General features: G+C 39.7%; 1 protein-coding gene across 2 annotated transcripts in view; it reads left to right on the plus strand.

The window, feature by feature from the left end:
• Positions 1-17,236: 17,236 nt before the first annotated feature.
• Positions 17,237-19,770, plus strand: part of LOC147618631 (serine/threonine-protein kinase GRIK1-like) — a 60,803-nt gene continuing 58,269 nt past the window's right edge. The window contains exon 1 of one of the 2 annotated variants that reach the window (XM_086773665.1): positions 17,237-17,752. In XM_086773665.1, the coding sequence (XP_086629791.1) occupies positions 17,429-17,752 (324 nt within the window). In that variant the 5' untranslated portion in view covers positions 17,237-17,428. The remainder of the gene's footprint in view (positions 17,753-19,770) is intronic. The other variant, XM_086773666.1, reaches the window with a different exon arrangement.

Genomic DNA, 19,770 nt, shown 5'->3' on the forward strand with positions numbered 1-19,770 from the left:
GATGTGAGGTGAATAGATGTGAATAGAGGTGAATAGATGTGATGAGATGTGATGTGAATCAGATAAATGTGAATGAATGGATGAGATGTGATGTCATGTGAATCAGAATGTAAATGAATGATATGAGATGTGAGTGAATGTGTATGTGAAGAATGGATAAGGATGTGTATGTGAAGAATGGATGTGAATGTGTATGAGAAGAATGGATGTGAATGAGTATGTGAAAGAATGGATGTGGATGTATGTGAAAGAATAGATGTGGATGTATGTGAAAGAATGGATATAGATGTGTATGTGAAAGAATGTGATGTGATGTAAAGAGATGAGATGTGACATGAATATATGTGGATGTGAAGTGATAGATATGAATGTATGGATAGATGCGAGTAGTCGTACATGTGAATGACTGGATGGATGTGGATGAATGAGATGAGATGTGTATGAATGAGATATAATGTGGATAGAAGTGATGTGATATAATGGTGATGAGAATGAATGTGATGGATATGAATGAAAGTGAATGTGATGGATATGAATGAATGTGATGTGATAGGATGTGAGTCGGGATAGATGTGAATGAATGAGATGTGAGGTAAAATGAATGAGATGTGATGTGAGTGAATGTGATGTGGTCTGAATGGATGAGATGTGAGTGAATGTGATGTGGTCTGAATGGATGAGATGCGAATGAATGTGATGTGGATATGGGTAGATGCGAGTGGATGAGATGTGGATATGGGTAGATGTGAGTGGATGAGATCTGATGATGAGGATAAATTGAGGAAAGATGTGATGAGATGAAAATGATGTGATGTGATGAGATGAAAATGATGTGATGTGATGAGAATAGGAATACTTATGAAATGGTTGTGGAATTAATTAATGTGGTTTGATGTGGAGTAATGTGGAAAGACGAGAGTTCGTTATAGAAACTATATTTTTTGAACTATTTTTAAATGACTGTTTTATGTCAAGAATGCTGGAGAAACATTTTGACCGTCTTGTGAATGAGGTCGTGGTGGAGACCTAATCTGATAAAGTTGCAACAACTGACAGAGAGTCATTGGAGGACATCTCGTGTAGCAAGGTCGGCCGAGGTCTTGACTAGCCTTGGTTCGATTAAAATGGTGAGCTTTCGGTACGGTGGATGAGGGACCAAAGAAGCGGCCTATGAGTGAAGCGCTAGGTCACCTACGAAGGATCGTAGAGGGTGGTGACCATACGGTGCTCGCGCTCTGGGTCACCAAGACGATACCCACACGTGCGTCGTGGAAGATATTGGAACAAGGAGTAAGAGTTGTTTTTTGAATTCGGGCATGGATCTGGTTGATTGACCTTGCTGGTCCTCTCAACGGATGAGTCCATGGCTCTTTTATATGGATCCATTGGTTGATCTTGCTGATCTTCAACGGAGACTCCATTTTTGATATGTGAATATATTGCCAGTTACTATGAGCTAGGAACTATCGAAAAGGCCCCTGAGTGGATAGGTGGTGAGCGTTGTTGCCAATGATGCCATCGGTACACCGATGAAAGAATGATTGGAAATAAGGATTCAATCGGATATTTTGAGGATTATGATCAGTGACACAATGGTTTCATTAAAAGATTATTTTTTAAAGATAGATGATTCTATGAAAAGGCAATTTCGTATTGGGTGTGTAAGTGGTGTGACTAGTTTTAAGTTTGCATGAATATCTGGCTAGGGGGCCTGGGAACTCTTTTCCTCCCTGGTACCCGGGACAAAACCTAACCAAATTCTTAATTGGATCCCATCACTACAGTGGTTGGGCGGTTGGCTAACCCACGGGATAGGCTGGACTGATGGATCCCTAAATTGACACTCAATTCTGTTATGGTACGATAGATGAAGTAAATCCCGGACAAAAATTATTCTATGGAAAAGAATCAACGACTATGCCTCTCAAACAATGAGGAAAAAAGCATTGGTCTCTATGATCCAAGTGCAATCTTTTTCTTGATCTGGCTATGGGACTTATGGGTTTGGTCAGATCAGTTCAGTTAGTTAAGGCTTTTGACTACGTTAGAGAAAAATTTATCCTAGAGGAATCGCCCGTGCTTTCCGAGCAAGGGAAGTTTCTCCGGGTTCGGTTTTGGAAGAACCGATGGATTAGTCTCTTGTCCGGATATCCGTGTGGGCGAGGCCCCGAGTGTGGGACCTTGCCCCGCGCAAGAAGTGCTACTTCCGCTACTAGCACCCCTGAATTCGTTGCATGGTGGGGACAAGGATCTTACAACACTTGTCTTGTCCTGCATTAGGCAATAAAGTTCCAACATGATGATATACACTGCCATGAACTCAAAAGTTATATATACCTTTATTACTGACAACATTTCATCATTATGAGCACCCAATGATACAAAAGCTAGGATACTATCATAAGCCCATATGTTCTTTTTGAATAATTTTCTTCTAGAATCATTACTATGTAATAGAATTCTTAAAAACTTAGGTGGTTCCTTCAACAAAAATAATGAAATACCCACTTTACAATAATGGTTTCCCACAATCTGATATGTAGAGATATTTTTGTCTCATGTTTAACCATGGCCAAAAGTACACAAAACACTAATGGGTTCATAGCTAGGTATCATATATCCTATCTTAATGAAAATTGACAAAGAATAGAGAGGTGCCCACCCCTACTACTTGTTGAGATATCGAGCTCATCTAGTGAGGCGGTGGACACTGATGACTCGGGTGGGGGATAGGCCCCACACTTACACCACTGGCATGGTTGGTGAGATCATGGGTGATATGCGGCCAGCGGGATGACAGGCTGTGTGACAGCCATTCTAGAGACTGGCATAGTTATAGCGCCAGCTCATTTAGTTGGGTTCACACTATAGAGAACCCTAGTATGTATTTGGTTGAGCACCTTTTCATATTATGTGTACTCTTATCTTTGTATATGGTGTGTTGAATGTTGTGTGAAGAAGAAGAAGATTTTCAGCCTCTCACCTTGTGTGTTCTCTTTTAGGGTTTTGTGAGTGTGTGTGTGCTTGCAAGAGCTCAAGCTCTCTTCTCCCCTGCATATTTTCATGGTATCAGAGCCTGGTTCATGCTAAGGGCTGAGTTGCAAGCAAGAGAAGCATAGGAAGCGGTACAAGGATAAGAGCTTCATCTACTCTTCCCTATTTGTGTTGGCGAGACTACACCCTTGTCGGGAGCTCTACGGGAGCCACCTGCAAATGATCTCTGATTGAGGAGCTTTCTTCGTGGGAGTAAAGCTATAGGGCAACTTTATTGTCCTTTCGAACTAAATTTTTTGGGCCGAAAATGCGTTTTGGTTGCATTAGGACCTCCGTTTTTCAGAAAGCAAGCGATTTTGAGCACTACGGGTAAGTCATCGATTCTCTGTAGATTTCTTTTTTAAGAACTGCAGGAAGATAGATTGGTTGTGCAGACATTGTGTGTGCTGCAAGGAGGTCAACAGTTTTCATTGGATGTATGTATGCACATTGAGGTCACTGGTTGTGACATTTGAGTGTAGTATAGTACCGCTGCAAAAAACACAGCAGTTTGTGCAGGACAAACCAGAGTGCTGGTTCTGGTAAATTTGTGTGTCTGGCAAGATGTCAAATGATGGCATAAACCAGAATGTTGCTGAGAAGCTTGATAAGAACAACTTCCATGCTTGGAGGTTCAGGTTGACAAATTTCCTGATGGGAAAGGGTTACTGGGACTATATAGAAGGTGAGCATGAAGAGGCACCGAAGATACCGGAGATCAATCCAACTGCTACTGCAGATGTGAAAGGGTTCAAGGATTGGAACCAAGGAGCTAGAAAATTTATGTATTGGCTCTCTATTAGTATACAAGACACCATGATTGGGCACATACAGTATGCCAAGTCCCCCAAGGAGGCGTGGGACACCTTGGTAAAACTCTATGAAACGAATACCAAGGCACGAAAGATATAGTTGAAGAATGAACTTCATACTGTGGAGAAAAAGAGTATTTCTGTGAATGACTATGCATTGAAGATCAAGGGTATTGTGGAATCCCTTGCATTTATTGGCGTTTCAGTAGATGATGATGATAAGGTGGAAGTCTGTCTACGTGGTCTCGGGCCACAATACAAGGCATTCAAGACGTCTATTCAGACTCGGGAAAACATTCCCAATTTCACAGATTTGGTGTCTATGTTGATTATAGAAGAGAAGAGCTTGGGTGAAGACTAACAGTCTTCACAAAAAAAAAACAGTTCAGAGCAATAGGCCTTCTACACAAGTTCAGGAAGAGGATGAGGTAGAGGCCGTGGACGCGGCCAAGAAGGTGGCCGAACAGGTAATCAGAATTATGGCCAGCAACAGCAATAACAACAGTCCCAGAATTCACAACAACAACAACACGCAGGTGGAAGAGGCCAATTCAAAGGCAGGGGGAGTCAAAGAGGTCGTGGAAATTGGCAAAGATAGTATAATGATACACGTGGATGCTTTTATTGTGGTAAGCCTGGACATGTGCAGGCAGATTGTTATAAGAAGCAGGCTGACATGCAAAATGGAAAATTGCAGCAAAACAACTATGCATCCTCGAGCAGAAACAATGAGGATAATGAAAGGTTGTTTGTTATGTAACATGTCATTAATGCCATGTCGTCTAAAAATGTTGAAGTAGCACATAAACATGATGTATGGTACGTTGATTCAGGTGCTTCGAACCACATGACAAGTCATGGGGAGTGGTTCAAGGAGATGAAAAATCTTGAAAGACCAGGTTTTGTGGAAACAGGGGATGACACTGCTCATCCAATTGCCCATGTTGGAGATGTGCCATTGTCTATGCAGGATGACAGTTCATATTGTGTGTACTCTTATCTTTGTATATGGTGCGTTGAATGTTGTGAAGAAGAAGAAGATTTTCAGCCTCTCACCTTGTGTGTTCTCTTTTAGGGTTTTGTGAGTGTGTGTGTGCTTTGTAAGAGCTCAAGCTCTTTTCTCCCTTGCATCTTTTCACTACTTAAAATGTGTTCTCTTACAACTGAATGATAAGCAGACCTAGTTGCATCCAATTGAACACTTCTACTTCTTATTGGAGTGTCTAGTACATTCCTTTCTCTAGAAGTATATCTTTGCACATTGCATTCTTGGTTATTACATTTGTGTGTCTGATATTGCTCCCTCGAATGATCGATTTTTGTGGTAATAAATTCCACCCTTGCTTCTATATTTCTAATTGGCTATTTTTTAATGAAATATTGTTCTTAGCAATATTATGTCATGCTTTGTGCGTTATATTTAATTGTCTTATCTAGTCAAGATGTGCTATATGCAAAACATTACTCGACTCTAATAGTCTATTTTTGCTACATCCAACCATCTTCTATTTATAAACACAACTAAATATGAAAGTTATTAAGGTCATCAAATCAATTTTTGCTACATCCAACCATCTTCTATAAACACAACTAAGTATGAAAGTTATTAAGGACATCAAATCTCTCTCTCTCTCTCTCTCTCTCTCTCTCTCTCTCTCTCTCTCTCTCTCTCTCTCTCTCTCTCTCTCTTTCTCTCTCTCTCTAAATTGATTTTGATAAAACATAGAAAGCTTATTATATTTGGTAACAATGCTCACTCATGCATCGCCATCTAGGATGGCGATGACTTGAAGTTCATCTCCATCAAAATGTTGCCCTAACTTGTTCACACAAACCGTAGGAATGTTGGTAATTCCATCTAGTTCTATGGATCCTTCCTAATTGGTCTCATTGGAACTTCCTAGCTCCACAGGTTCTTCTATTCTTCTGGCTCCAAGCCTTTCTTCCATCTGATCCTTCCGTAGAATTGGGCTACCTTGAAGTAAGGTGCCAATGGGAATCTAGATTTATGAAGAAAGAAAGGAGGAAAAACATGCAATATCTCTCATAATGAGTGTAGGTTCATGAGTTTGGTTATCCTTATTAATGCTTAAGCTTTTCAGGGCATAGGGTATAGGGATATGAACATCAATGTCTAATCTTTTTGGGCCGTCGTCCCTCAGATTCTTGAGATATGTAGCAAGAGGGTCCACCTGGCATGGGACCGTCATAACTTTTGGTTATACCTCTTGAGGGATATTCTCAGGGAGTGCTTGATGGTTGAGGCCTCTATTAGGATCCTAGGTTTCCTCGGTTGGTTTTAAGCTAGGCATGGAGGAACTTCTCGCAGTTTGAACTACCTAGGGTTTCTCCTCCATTTAAGCTTAATAGTTCTTAACTAGCTCCTTAGCAGCCTTTAGCCTCCCCCTTCTCCTCAATCGGGTTTGGATATTCGGGTAACTTCCTAGGTAGATGATTGGGGTCTATTTGCTCTCTTTCTTAAGGGGCGGATGGTAGTACCTTTTCTTTGTCAAATGAGGAAGATGACACATTGGTAGTTGTCCCCTCATCGAATCCACTTTTTATGATAACATGGCTATCTCCCTTGTTGCTGATCTTTGTGGCCTTTTTCTTTGAGCACCTAGTTGCTCGTGCTTGTTCATGAACCTCCTTAGAAAATAAGATCCTTGCATGTCCTGAGGCTTCCTGCTTCTGCGAAGTAAACGCCAGCAGCAGCAATGTGAGTTGCGGCTCTCCTTCTCCTTTGCATTTGTGTGACTGCATGCAGCACACTTTGTGGATGAAGCCATCTTGTATACTTAGCAAGTTAATCCTGGTACTAGATTTAGCTCTCCTTCTCCTTTGCATTTGTGTGACTGCATTCAGACGCACTTTGTGGATGAAGCCATCTTGTATACTTAGCAAGTTAATCTTGGTACTAGATTTAGCTTCATTTACCTTCTCCATTACACCCATTCTTAATGGGCAATCCTTCTACATATGGTCTATCCCACAACGTGTGCATAAGGGAGTTAAGGTGGGAGTACTCATAGGAGTACTTTCCATTCCTTTCTAGACTAGACATTCAGCTATCCGATGAGGTCCAGCATAGTGATATCATTGCATAGGCAATCATTTAGACATATTGTTCAAGTCTCATCCCTGTGGGTATCACGGCTGCTAGGTATATGGGGTATATATGTTTACCCTCCATCATGTAGTAACTCAGGATGTGCAGGGATGGTCTACTTGGCTCAGGGGGTTTGAAGATGGCATTATTGGTGGCTTCTCCCTCCTCACCTTCTTCAAAGATTTCTATCAGGATCAACTAGTGAACAAGGGTCACTCGAGGTAATGGTGGTTGTGGTGGAAGGAGTGGAGGTGGCAATGGTAATTTGGCTACCCTGAGGATTCCTCGTGGGGTGACTTCCTGGGCAAGTTGAGATGCATTGTGTTGTGCTAGAGCTGGCAAGGTCAGTAGTTACCTCAGGTTAGGCGACAGGGTATGCAGCCTTGCTTGAGTAGCTCTTTGGTGGTAGCAATTCAAAGTTTCATGATTGCCCCATCTTTGGTAGTAAGCAAAATAGAGAGTGGGTCTGGGTCTCAGATGTGAACATTCCATACTGGTGTGGTTTGCTCGACAAATCGGGCACCATACTATAGGGTAAAGGATGGGGTAAAGGAGAGGTTGCCCAACTTGGTCACATCTTTGGCCTATTCTCCATTGTTGGGTCATTTGCTGCATTAACGTAGCTGCTAGCTGCTAGCTGTTCCACTTGTTATCCCGAAGAGGATTCTTTTCCCTTTCCTTCCAATTTTGCGCATGTGGTTTTGAAGGAAGCTTCAAAAGTGCCCTCATGCAATTCTTGAGAACAAGTTCCCTTGAAATTGTCTTCGAAGTCCATGGTGCTTCTGTAGCATTTCTCAAAGGAGGTATGCCCTAGACCATATAGGGAGTTATGCAGGGCTACACCTTTAAGTCCCTCTAGGAATCGACTCGTCAATCTTTCATCAAAGAACTTGTCCTTATCGTTAACAGCGAGAGTGAAGATATCTCCGGTTGATATAGTCACGGATGGATTCTCCCTCTTTCTATTTTACATTATGCAATTGTTCTCCATTGAGTTCCTTGTCTCAAACATCCTACTTTGAAGGCCTCTTTCAAGGCGTCAAAGGTATCCTTGTCTTCTATTTTCAATGATCAAAACCACTGTCAAGCTTTTCCATCGAGGGTGCAGCCAAAGACACTCACCTTAACCCGATCTTCCACATGGCCGAATGCCTCATAAATCTAGTTAAACATCTCTAAATGAGGTATGGGATCTTCAGATCCATCAAACTTAGTGATAAGCTTGGAGATGTGGGTCGGTTTATTCCTTTCTAGACTTGGCCCTTACACCAATTGTGCAAGTGCTAGTGGTACAAATCCTAAAGCTACCCCGCTCCCTATTTCCATGGCTATCCTTAACCTTTCAGGTGTCAATCGTACCATAGCCGTGGCTCGTGCAGGTTAGGGTATGATAGGTAGGGGAGTTAGGCCTAGAGAATAGTATCCCATCTATGGATCGTGCCTCTCGATGTGCGATTTGTAGGGATCCATATGGTATCCAAGATATAGCCCACGAGGTGGGTGGTGGCTCTACATGTGTGCCATATGCTAGCTGAAGAGTTCTGGGTGGACTCTTTCTCTCTGTAGTTCTAGGCTTGGTGCTAACCTATGATCCTAGAATGAATTTGCCAACACAGCAGTTGACATGGCTCCCTAAACCATATGATCGATTTGAATTAGGTTATCTAAGCCCTACCCCACTTTCAATCTCGAAACTAGCAGGGGTGTGATGCTTCTCTCTCAGGTTGATGATCCATACTTGTGTCCCTAGGATGAGGCTCTTCTAATTGTGTGTTACCTAGGATAATTTTTTTCAATCTCGAGGCAAGACTCCTCTGTAAATGTGCAAGGGATCCTAGGGCTTGCTCTTGAGTCAATGGTATGTCTATGCATTGGGCAACCAATCCTTTTATCCTCGAAGTCGGGGGTGGTTTGTCCCGTGTGCATGGATGTTCGTCGCTTTCACTAGTTCTATTAAAGACCAACACTATTTGACTCCAAGCTGTATTAATTGAAGGGTCAGATCTAGCGAACAATTATGCATAGGAGGGTTTAGTGTCATCAAAATAAGGGGTTGTTTCACACCAATTTCCCTGAGCATAGGTGTATGAATGTGTTGAGTGTCGATGTAGAGCAACAAATCTGGAACATGAAAATTTTTGCCCTCTAGGAGTTCAAGAGCAGCCATTCATTCACAGAGGAATGGATGTTTGCTTGATGTAGGGATGATCATGTATAGGAAAACAAGAACGGGTGTTCCCTTGTGGAGTAATGGGCATTTGTGCATCAAGAGGGTATACCATGGCAATATAGAAGAACGGGCATTCTTCAATTAGAAGAACGATTGTTCAATTACCTTAGGAATAAATTGTGGAGGACCCTAAGCTAAGTGCTATCCCTGATAGAGCGACGCTAAAGATATTTACTTAAATGAGCATTCTCCTTGCATGAGAGGGGAAGAAGAGAAGAGAAGAAAGATGATGCAAGGGTCGGTTTGGGAACATTCACTTAGCCAACCCTAAAGATGTAACCCCTATACAGTGCCTATACAGTCTATCTCGCACACATACATCCTTTCCCACACAAATACAGCCCATCTCGTGCCCATATAGCCCCTCCCACACACATTTCGCCTTTTTAGCTCACAAACAACCCATGTCATGGCCATTCAGCCCATCTCGCGCACATACAACCATCCTACATCCACAGATCCCATCACGCACACATACAGCCTCTTTGGTGCCCATACAAGCCCCCCCATATACATACAACCCATCTATCTCACAAATAACCCATCTCATGCACATACAACCCATCTACTATCTAGATCACAAACAATCCATCCTACATCCATACATCCCATCATCGGTACCCATGTAGACCCTCCCGTATACATACAACCCATCTAGCTCACAAACAACCCATCTCATGGCCATAAAGCCCATAATCACAAAAAATGCATCTTATGCACATACAACCCATCTACCATATAGATCACAAAGAACCCATCCCACATCCATACATCACATCTTATACACATATTGCCTATTTGGTGCCTTCTCATGGCCATACAACCCATCTCGCACACATACAACCTATCCATCTCACAAACAACCTAGCCCATGGCCATTTAACCCATCCCACACATACAACGCGCATGGCATATCATGGGCATACATGATGGCATAATGGCATGCATGACCATTATGGTGATGTTGTATGTATGCACATGTTTAATCCCATGTAGACATGGACATTCTCTTACCACCTCATGACCTAATTTGAGGGTGAAAATCAAGAGAAGATTTTCAAGGCTTTATCCAAAGCTTAACATTAAAACTCTATGAAATTAACAATGCCTCGTAGTTTTGTTAAGATTAGATTTTTGCAGATTAAAGCAAGGGTTCAAGGACACTTTGGGCATTAAGCATTTTCATATTTCGGGCTTCTTCGACACTTGTTTCTCAAAAGCTTCCAAAGATTTCATGAAGGGTTGTTATTTTTCACGAGTCAACCATGACGATGACGACTTCTCTCTCGAGCAAGATGGTAATTCTCCACTTAAAGGTATTTTTGATGATCCAAGTATGCCTAAACTTATTGAAAATACACTTTCACCTCATATGCTTCTTTAAAGGTATTCTCCACTTAAAGGTATTTTTGATGATCCAAGTATGCCTAAACTTATTGAAAATACACTTTCACCTCATATGCTTCTTTAAATAATAATAATAATTAAAAAGAATGATGAAAATAAAAGCACAAATTAAGAATAAGAAAGTAACATATGCTAAAATTTGCTCCTTAATTTATGGACATTTCAAGATCAAACAACAACAACATATTGTGCTTGAGTCTATGATTGACCATGATATCAACACTACACACAGAGGCAACACTTATGTCAAAAATCTTGAATCATCCTATTGAAGATGCCAAAAAGTTTTTTCCATGCTTACCAAATCTCATCCACTCATACTAGCCATGCAATTGAGCTCAATCACAACCCAAGCAAGAGGGAATGTGGCCTTTATGGGGATACACATTATTTTATTTCAGAATATTTTATTTTGGATATGCCTTTTATTTATATCATCTGCTAAAATTAATGTGTTTAATAAAGTTGTGTGCTGGTAGGATGTCTACCAAGATTAATGTGTTTAATCAGCAGTGTGCACTGGTATGATATGGTGAGGATTAATGTGTTTAATCAGCTGTGTGCATTACCTAATATTAATTAGTTATGCATTGATATGATATGGTGAGGATTAATGTGTTTAATCAACTGTTTGCATTGATATGATATGGTGAGGATTAATGTGTTTAATCAACTGTGTGCATTGACTAATACTGTTTTGGATGAAGTGAAGAATGAGTTGTAGATTATGTATTTATCATGGGTGGAACATGTGTTGGACCACTATGCGATATTTTTTATGGTTTCATATTTAGGCATCAATATTTTTGTAAGGCTAAGACCTCATACCTTTGTACATACAAAATAGTATTTTATACTTTTGGTAGGCTTAAGACTTTATATTAATGGTTGCTATATTTTTGTAGAGCTTGCACTCTCATAAACTCAAAAGCACTTGTACTTTGTAATTAGAATTATCTTTTTAGAAATTAAGCGCTTTTTCTAATACATATAAATATGGGTGAGCAGTACAAGGGACACACTCATCCATAGGGAGGTTCGACCCAATCTTGTGTCAACGATGATCTCTACTCTATTTTCCATCTCTCTCTTATTTATTTAATTTGGTTTATTAAGATTTCTGTTTTTAATTTGTACAAATAGACACTATGCTCTAATTTTTGTGTTGAGAAATTAGAATTCCTTCTCCAAGGCTCTTAATGGTCCTAGAAAAATCCCTCTAGAACTAATTACATGTGCATACACTAAGTACTTATCTCTTAATCTTCTTTTATCTCATTACACACTAGATTAATAGACAATTGATCCATCTTGTAAATTCCATCAAGCATCGCCTTGATTAGCTTAGGTTGAGGTTTTTTTTGGCAAACATTTGGTGGCGAGCTTTTTTCATTTTGGCAAGCTTTTGATGCTAAGGTTTTGCTGACGTGGACCCATTAATTTTGAAGAAGCAAACCTTTTGAAATTTTGAAGGAAAATTACAAAGCTTTTTAAGCTTTGAAATTTAAGGTTTTAAGGTATTAAGCTTTGTAAGATATAAGGTTCTTTAATTATAAACTTTAGAGCTTTTAGTTACTAATATGATCTTAGTAATTTTCCTAATCTTGGACTAGTCAAGGGAAAAACCTACACTTTATGAAAGAAGATTCAACTTAGTCGAAACCTATGCATATGAATCAATTCTAACAAATATTTTCTAATAAAGCTACGAGGCTATAATTACAAACTCCAAAAAAACTGTTGATTTTCTTGTTTCAAAGCATGTCAAAAAAAAATTTGTACTTGGCCATTGTAGAGGAATTCTAGAAAGAAGAACAAACAAAAAATTACATGGAAGTGTGAAAATAAATTAGCAAGATGAGTAAGCTTATCTGATTCCTGCTAAGTGAAAAATAAACTTTGTCGTCCCGCTTGATGTCGATAAGAAAATAGAATTTTGAAGCCGAGTGCAATCGAAATTGTTGGTCTTGTGGTTGAATAACTTTGGGATTGTTACTCCCAAAAAACAACTCTTGAAAGCTCGAGAAGGCAATAATTTTTTTCTAAATTTTTGTTGTTAATTGTCGAAAACAAAATTTAATAAATTTTATAACCAAATAAGTGAGGAGGGAAAGTAGAAGCTTAAAGCTTTCACACAAAAGCTTTAATGTAAAGCATTTGTAATGTAAAAATTTTGATTAAGTGATAATAAGCAAAGCAGCCAACAAGGGAAATTGGTGACGGTGATTAAGGGAGGAGAGAGAAAAATTAAGAAGACGGCCGATGGTTGTGGCGCAAAAAGGAGAAGAGAGAAGGAACAATTGGTGGTCGGCATTTGCGCGAAGAAGAAGAGACAAAGATACGAACTTGCCAGCGGTTGCAAGTAGAGAGAGGAATAATGAGGCAGTCGATGACAATGCTCGGTGTGCAGCAAAGAGATAAATGTTTTTTAAAAGCGTTAATAGTAAAGCTTATTAAGCAAAGCTTTGCAGTAAGTAGAAATAAAATAGAGAGAGGAAAAGAAAACTGGTGGGTAGCAAAACTAAAAGAGGATGAGAGATAAGTAAAATTGATTGGTCGAAAATTAGCGCTAATCGGGTAGCAAAGAAAGAGAAGAGAGAGAAAGAAAAAGGGAGTTTAGTGGCAGCACGCAGGGAAGGATGAAAATTCTCCTTTGTTTTCTTTCTTCAAAATTGTAGAGGGAAATTAGAGACTTGATTCAAAGCCATCTATTATAGATTCAATGGTTTGGGGAGCTCATAAAAATATGAGATTAGGGAGATAATCTTCAGCCCATGCTCTTTCCATCCATAAGGCATATTCTGGAGAGGATGGGAGAATCAAAAGGTGGTTTTGCAAGAATAAGGGTGGTTTTGGTTCAAACAAAGGTGGTTTTTATAAAAAGGTGACGAGGATTTAAAGCCCTTGATCTAGTTCTTCATCCAATGGCCCATAAAATTCCCATAAACCATCAAACCTTTGCCCAAAGGTTTTTATGCCTTTCTTCTCTTTACGCCCAAAGGTTTTTTATGCCTTTCTTCTCTTAACTCTTTTGATTTTTGTGAGCTCCTCTCTTTGTCCAAGCACTTGTACCCTTGATGCATGCCTTTCTTTTTCCCGTGATAAATCTCCTTTGATTTATTGAAGCTTTAGTAATTCCCCAAAATCAAACCTTGTGTAAACCTTGATTTTGAATTTTTCTTTAAAAAACCTTCCCCTTGACTGGTCCCCAAAGCTCTGATGCCACTATTAGGACCTTTAAGACCCTTGGAGAAGGAATTCTAATTTCTCAACATAAAAATTAGAGCATAGCATATATTTGCACAAATTAAGAGCATAAACCTTAATAAACCAAATTAAATAAGCAAGAGAGAGATGGAAAATAGAGTAGAGATCACCGTCGACACAAGATTGGATTGAATCTCCTTTGGATGAGTGTGGTGCTTATACCACTCACCCATATTTATATGTATTAGAAAAAGCAATTGCTTTCCACCAAAAACATAATTTAGTATTAAGTCTAAAACATATTTATGGTAAGCTTTAGCGAGTTAAATCTAGATAAAACCATGCCACATCACATAACTCTCTTAGTCTCAATGACTCTCATTGTGAGGCTCACGGGAGTCCAAATGTATGGGTCATGAGTCCAAATCTATATATTAGGATCATGAATCATGAGTTTGAATCTATATATTAAGATCATGCTTATGTAAATGAAGCTCATCCCTTAGTGGTTTTGTGCATAGTACAACAGGTCTAAGATCTACCATCTCATAGTTTGATTGTAGATGTGTGTTACGTTTCTCAATAGCCAATGAATAATTTTATGGCTTTGGGTTGAGAGGTTAATTAGGGGGATTAATGCCTACGTGTTCCACTTTCGTGTTTGTTATCCAAATAGAACATCATACTTTTTAGTGGGACTTCATATTTTCCTGTAGAAAATTGGTTATGTTCATTGTTTAAATTCATTATATGGCTCTACTCGTAAAACTTTGGCTAAAATTTTAGCAAACCCAATTAATACCCAAAGGTATTAAAGCTAATATAAAAAATTTCTTGTGTGGGTGGGTTTAGATAGAGACCACCCTACTTTTCTATGTTGAAATAATTAAAAATAATAATTCATAAAAGTTATGAGCACCTCATCATAATTTAGAAGAAAAAAAGTACATCCATAAAAGTTATGAGCTTCTCATGTCATAATCTTGAAATATTTTAGAAGAAAATAGGGGAAATAAACTAGAAATTGGGATATGTAGGCAAGTTTGCATGTTGCATGTATAGTAAGCATATGTGTATGTGTGTGCACGGTGGGTGTGCGTGTGTGTAGTACATGTGTGGTTACATGTGTAAGACATGTTGGCCACTGTAAGGGGATGTACTTATCTAGATTTAACAATGCAAGTTTGCATGTTGCACGTATAGTAAGCATATGTGTATGTGTGTGCATGGTGGGTGTGCGTGTGTAGTGCATGTGTGGTTACATGTGTAAGACATGTTGGCCACTGTAGGGGGATGTACTTGTCTAGATTTAACAATGTAAGTGTCTCAATAATATTTGGGAATTATCTACCTTATATAGACTCCAAACATGCAAGTGGCTTAATCTACAACTTTATAGGTTCTACATAAGAACCAAATGATCATCGATCAAATCTACAGCTTTATATCTTTCTTGCCAAGACATTAAACAAATTTTTGGTGTGATAATTATTTTCAATATTTCTCTTTCTAAAACCCACAAATGCTAGAGAAAAAAGAAGGTCACCTTCAACACTAAAGGGGTACTTTGACATTTTTTCAAGATCAAGTTGGTTTTGCTAATAGCACATCACATGAGTGTTGATGGAAAACTTCTTTTAAAATTGTCTAGAAGGCACATGTAGAGATAATGTCTTCTTTCACTGGGTACATTTGTAAGTTTCTTGAAAGTTACATGCCTGCCACCCTCAACTTTTCAAATCCTTTTTATTTGTCACATGCTATGAGCTAATTGTCGAAAGACTAGGAGGAGAGACTTATGGCTTTTTATAAAAGGAAGAGTCACGTGGTTGTGTCACATGGATGCATCATACTTTTATAAAAGGAAGAGTCACATGGATGTATCATACTTTTTATTATTTTGATGTTTTTTCACCTCTTTGGGTTCACTATTTCTTTAATTTCCATAGTTTAGAGAAAAATTCCCTTAATATGATTTACATTACACATTGAATTTTTATCACATGAGGTACTTGAATCATTGTCTATGAAAAATGTGAGATTTAAAATTGTGCATTTTTGTATTCCATTAACTTTTCAACACTGCTATTTTGTGCTGTTATGCCTTATACAGATTATTCAAATTACTCATAGGTTTGTTTTCACTATTAAAAGAGCAAAACAGTCATTGCTCTATTAAGGTAACAATTATATGCTACACCAATAAGAAGTTCTTTGAGAGGGCTTGACACACCTTATGGTAACACTTGTATGCCACCCATAAGAAGTTCTCTGAGAGGGCTTACCACACCTTATATGGCATAGTTGCCTTTTATGCTTTATAGCTATGGGCCATGCTCTTGTACCCCTAACCCAAGAATCTCATTATGTGGCACAAACAAGGCTATGGGCCATGGTCTTGGACCTGTACCCCAAGAATATTTCCTCATAATGTGGCACAAACAAGGTCCCAACCTTTGCCACTTGAAAACCTTCAACCCATGAGTAGCTTAGTTTTTTTATAAATTCCACAATTATATTCTTGCTCCTTTGGGGGAGACATTCAATCCCAAGTTGGAGCCATAAACTCTACTTTCCTTAGAGTTTGTACTTAAGAACATACAAGAATGATCATACTTCTAGAACACACAAGAATGATCACACGTATGGTATTTATTTCTTTTTTTTAAAAAGCACATACTTTCATGGTTCCTATTAAGTGCGAGTTTCTTTCATGCTAAAGAGGAAGGGAGGGGAGTTTGTGACAATTCAAATGGGTGTATACCATGGATGTTAACTGATTGCTACGGGTGTATACCACGGATGTTAAACTGGTTGCTATGGGTGTCACAATAATATGGGTGCCCAATTCTCATTCATATTAATTAATTTGTTGTAGGGGGACCACCTTAGAGCATTTGTACAGCATTTGAAGATAAACCTTATGTAAATGGAGGTTTGCTATTTTGGACATGTGGAGGGCACATGTGGGATGGTGGAGGTTTTTTGGACGCTGTCATTTCTGGATTTCTTTGGAGGTTTCAAGGCGGTCTCATTTTTCCTTGTTTGCAGGTTTGTTGGGGTCTCTTTGTCTCTGGTCTTTGTGCCGAAGATGGAAGCCGTGGTGGGGTGAGGTGTGGGGAGACGAGGGAGGCATGATGAGGTTAGATGTGAAGGAGGCAGAGAAGCTCGCGCGAAGCAGAGCTGATGAGGGAGTCACGTACGCGAGCGAGAGAGAGGATGGGAGAGAGAGAGCCTTTGAGGATAGGAGAGAGAGAGCTTGTCAGTCACATCAACCAAGTGTATTTTTAAACCAATTTTAACCCAATTGAAAATTGGGTTAAACCAACTTTAACCCAATTGAAAATTTTGAATAAGTTCTTTCCCTTGTCCCACCACAACAGATGAGAGCATATGACCTTACCCTTGTGACAATGCTAACTATGTGCCGGCCTTTTTTTTTGACTGAAAAGCATGGCTTTTTTGGGGAATGGGAGGGAGATTTCTATGCCCTCAGGCACCTGCTACTGACCAAACGAGCTGTATCTGCCCATCATAGACAATCTCTCTGCTGTAAACCCTAATATGCAGTGTGGCAAAACCCTAGCGATGAGTGGCCCTTCCATTTCTCTGTGTTTTCTGGTGTAAAGCATGGGTTGCTGCAGCTGGTTCGATCTGCTTTTCAGCCAGGACTCCAAAAAAGCAATTATACCTGCTACTCCTGGCTATTCACGGGGCTCTTCTCAGGAGCATTTGCTTGGATGTTCTAAAGATGAAGGTGCAAAGCATCCCTCCATGGGATCTGTACATGAGTATGTGCCCTCTCCACCTGAAAGCAACGGTAACATCAGCAGCAGGGAGGTGGTTCCGGATGGCTTGCACAACAACCTTTGTTATGAAGAATTAGGGTCAGATACATGCCATTCGCGGCAACCATGCGATGTTAAATACAGCCGGTGTGCAATCAGAGGGGAGGTAGAATCATTTAGCTTCCTGAAGAAATGCATCATAATTAATCATTTATTTTAAAACTAACTGTTAGACCAGAATGTGTGTGTGTGTGTGTGTGTGTGTATATATTTCATCTAAAAATAGATGAATAGAATGCTCCTATCTCTTCTTTCTATTCTTCTCAATCACTGAGAAATTGAATCGAGGATCAAGCTCTACTCGGCTTTGGTCTACGTCCGAAATTACATGCCGACTCCCAAAACAAAATATAAGGGACATTTCATTTAGGGATGAACTGGTCTATTCCAGTTGCACTTAAAGTAGGAAGAAGTGCAAAACCCCGACGAATTCCTTGTAAATGAATGTTATGCAAGAACCAGAGCATTCCGTGGAATCGATAGAAAACTTCTTATTCTCATCGGATTGATTCGGGAATATCATCAATATGGTTAAAGCTGAATCGTTTAAAGTCTTAGCAAAACTAGGGTTTTCTTTCCCCTACCGCGCAACCTAAGTCTTTATATATATATATATATATATCCCTCAACGCGGAAACTATGGGAGGAAGGCCAGTCAGAATATATATATATATATATATATATATATATATATATATATATATATATATATATATATATATATATATATATATATATATATATATATCCCTTAGCGCGGTAACTATGGGAGGAAGGCCAGTCAGGATATATATATATATCCCTCAGCGCGGTAACTATATATATGGGAGGAAGGCCAGTCAGGATATATATATATATATATCCCTCAACGCGGTAACTATATATGTCACGTGCACACCAGTCAGGTGTACAGTTACATGGCATCATTATGGCTTCATTAGCATCATAGATATTATCAGATATTTTACCAGCATTTATCAGGCATTATTCAGGAATTTTATGCATTTTGGGGCAGCCGACTAGCATTATTTGGAGACATGGCATCTGGCCGACTGTAGTCCACCTGGCCGACCAGCAGCCTCTCACCCATATATATACCCAGGCGCCTCATCCATTCAGACACACAGGCTCAACAGTGAAGCGCATCATCATCATCATGCGTTTTCAGCCTGTCATCATCAGCATACAGTAGCAGCATCATCATAGTACCATTCAGCCCATGGTGCTCTAACGCATCATCATCTCCATCAGCATTCAGATTAACGCATCCCCATCAGCCTCATCATCAGTTAACGCATCTCCATCAGCATCTTCATCAGTAAACGCATCATCATCAGCCATCACCATCAGCAAACGCAGCCAGTTCAGCCCAACAGGTCAGCGTTTCATCATCAGGTTAGCATTCAGCTTCTGTTCCAAAGCCTCCCTTCAGTGTTTCCTTCCCAGGAGACAAGGGAAAGAGTGGACAGCAGTTCAGCCCGCATTTCCAGCACATAGTCAGCATATTCAGCAGAACAGATCCATTTGGATCTCATTGTAACCGCATTCATTCATATAATATAGCTGCACTGCATTGACACATACTTGTCTATCTCTTTGTATATCTGTTTGTCTCTTAAACATCATTAAGTGCAGTTTAGTCAGACTAAGGTTGTGATTACTACGGTCATAAGCTCTCGCATGTCACATTGGTATCAGAGCGATACAGGGTAACCAGCCTTAGAGCATGTTCATTCCATCAGTCATTCAGTCAGTCATCATTTTTATCACTTCCGCACAGTTAAACCCTGTTCTCAAAATTTTGCAAGCCACCCTTAGGGATTTTCCCTTAGGTCTGCATTAGTAACCCATCCATCTGCATTCTTGCACAGCATATAGGGTTGCACATGGCTTGCATAGTCATCATCATAGCAGTCATCTTAGCAGTCTGTCCTGCATACATGTTACCCATGAACTCTCAGGGAAGAAGGACATCCATCATCAAAGGAGCACATAAGTTTTGGCTTCAACTGGCAGCAGGGAGTTTCTCTTCCACAGAAGACGGAAGTTTGCTCCAACATCGCCTCAGGAGGTTCATAGCTTCAGGTACGACGGAGATGGTAGGTGAAAGGTTTCCAGGAACAG

This window comes from Cibotium barometz, chromosome 34, assembly GCF_041138505.1.
Source record: "Cibotium barometz isolate CiBa-2024 chromosome 34, ASM4113850v1, whole genome shotgun sequence".
Taxonomy (NCBI): Eukaryota; Viridiplantae; Streptophyta; class Polypodiopsida; order Cyatheales; family Cibotiaceae; genus Cibotium; species Cibotium barometz.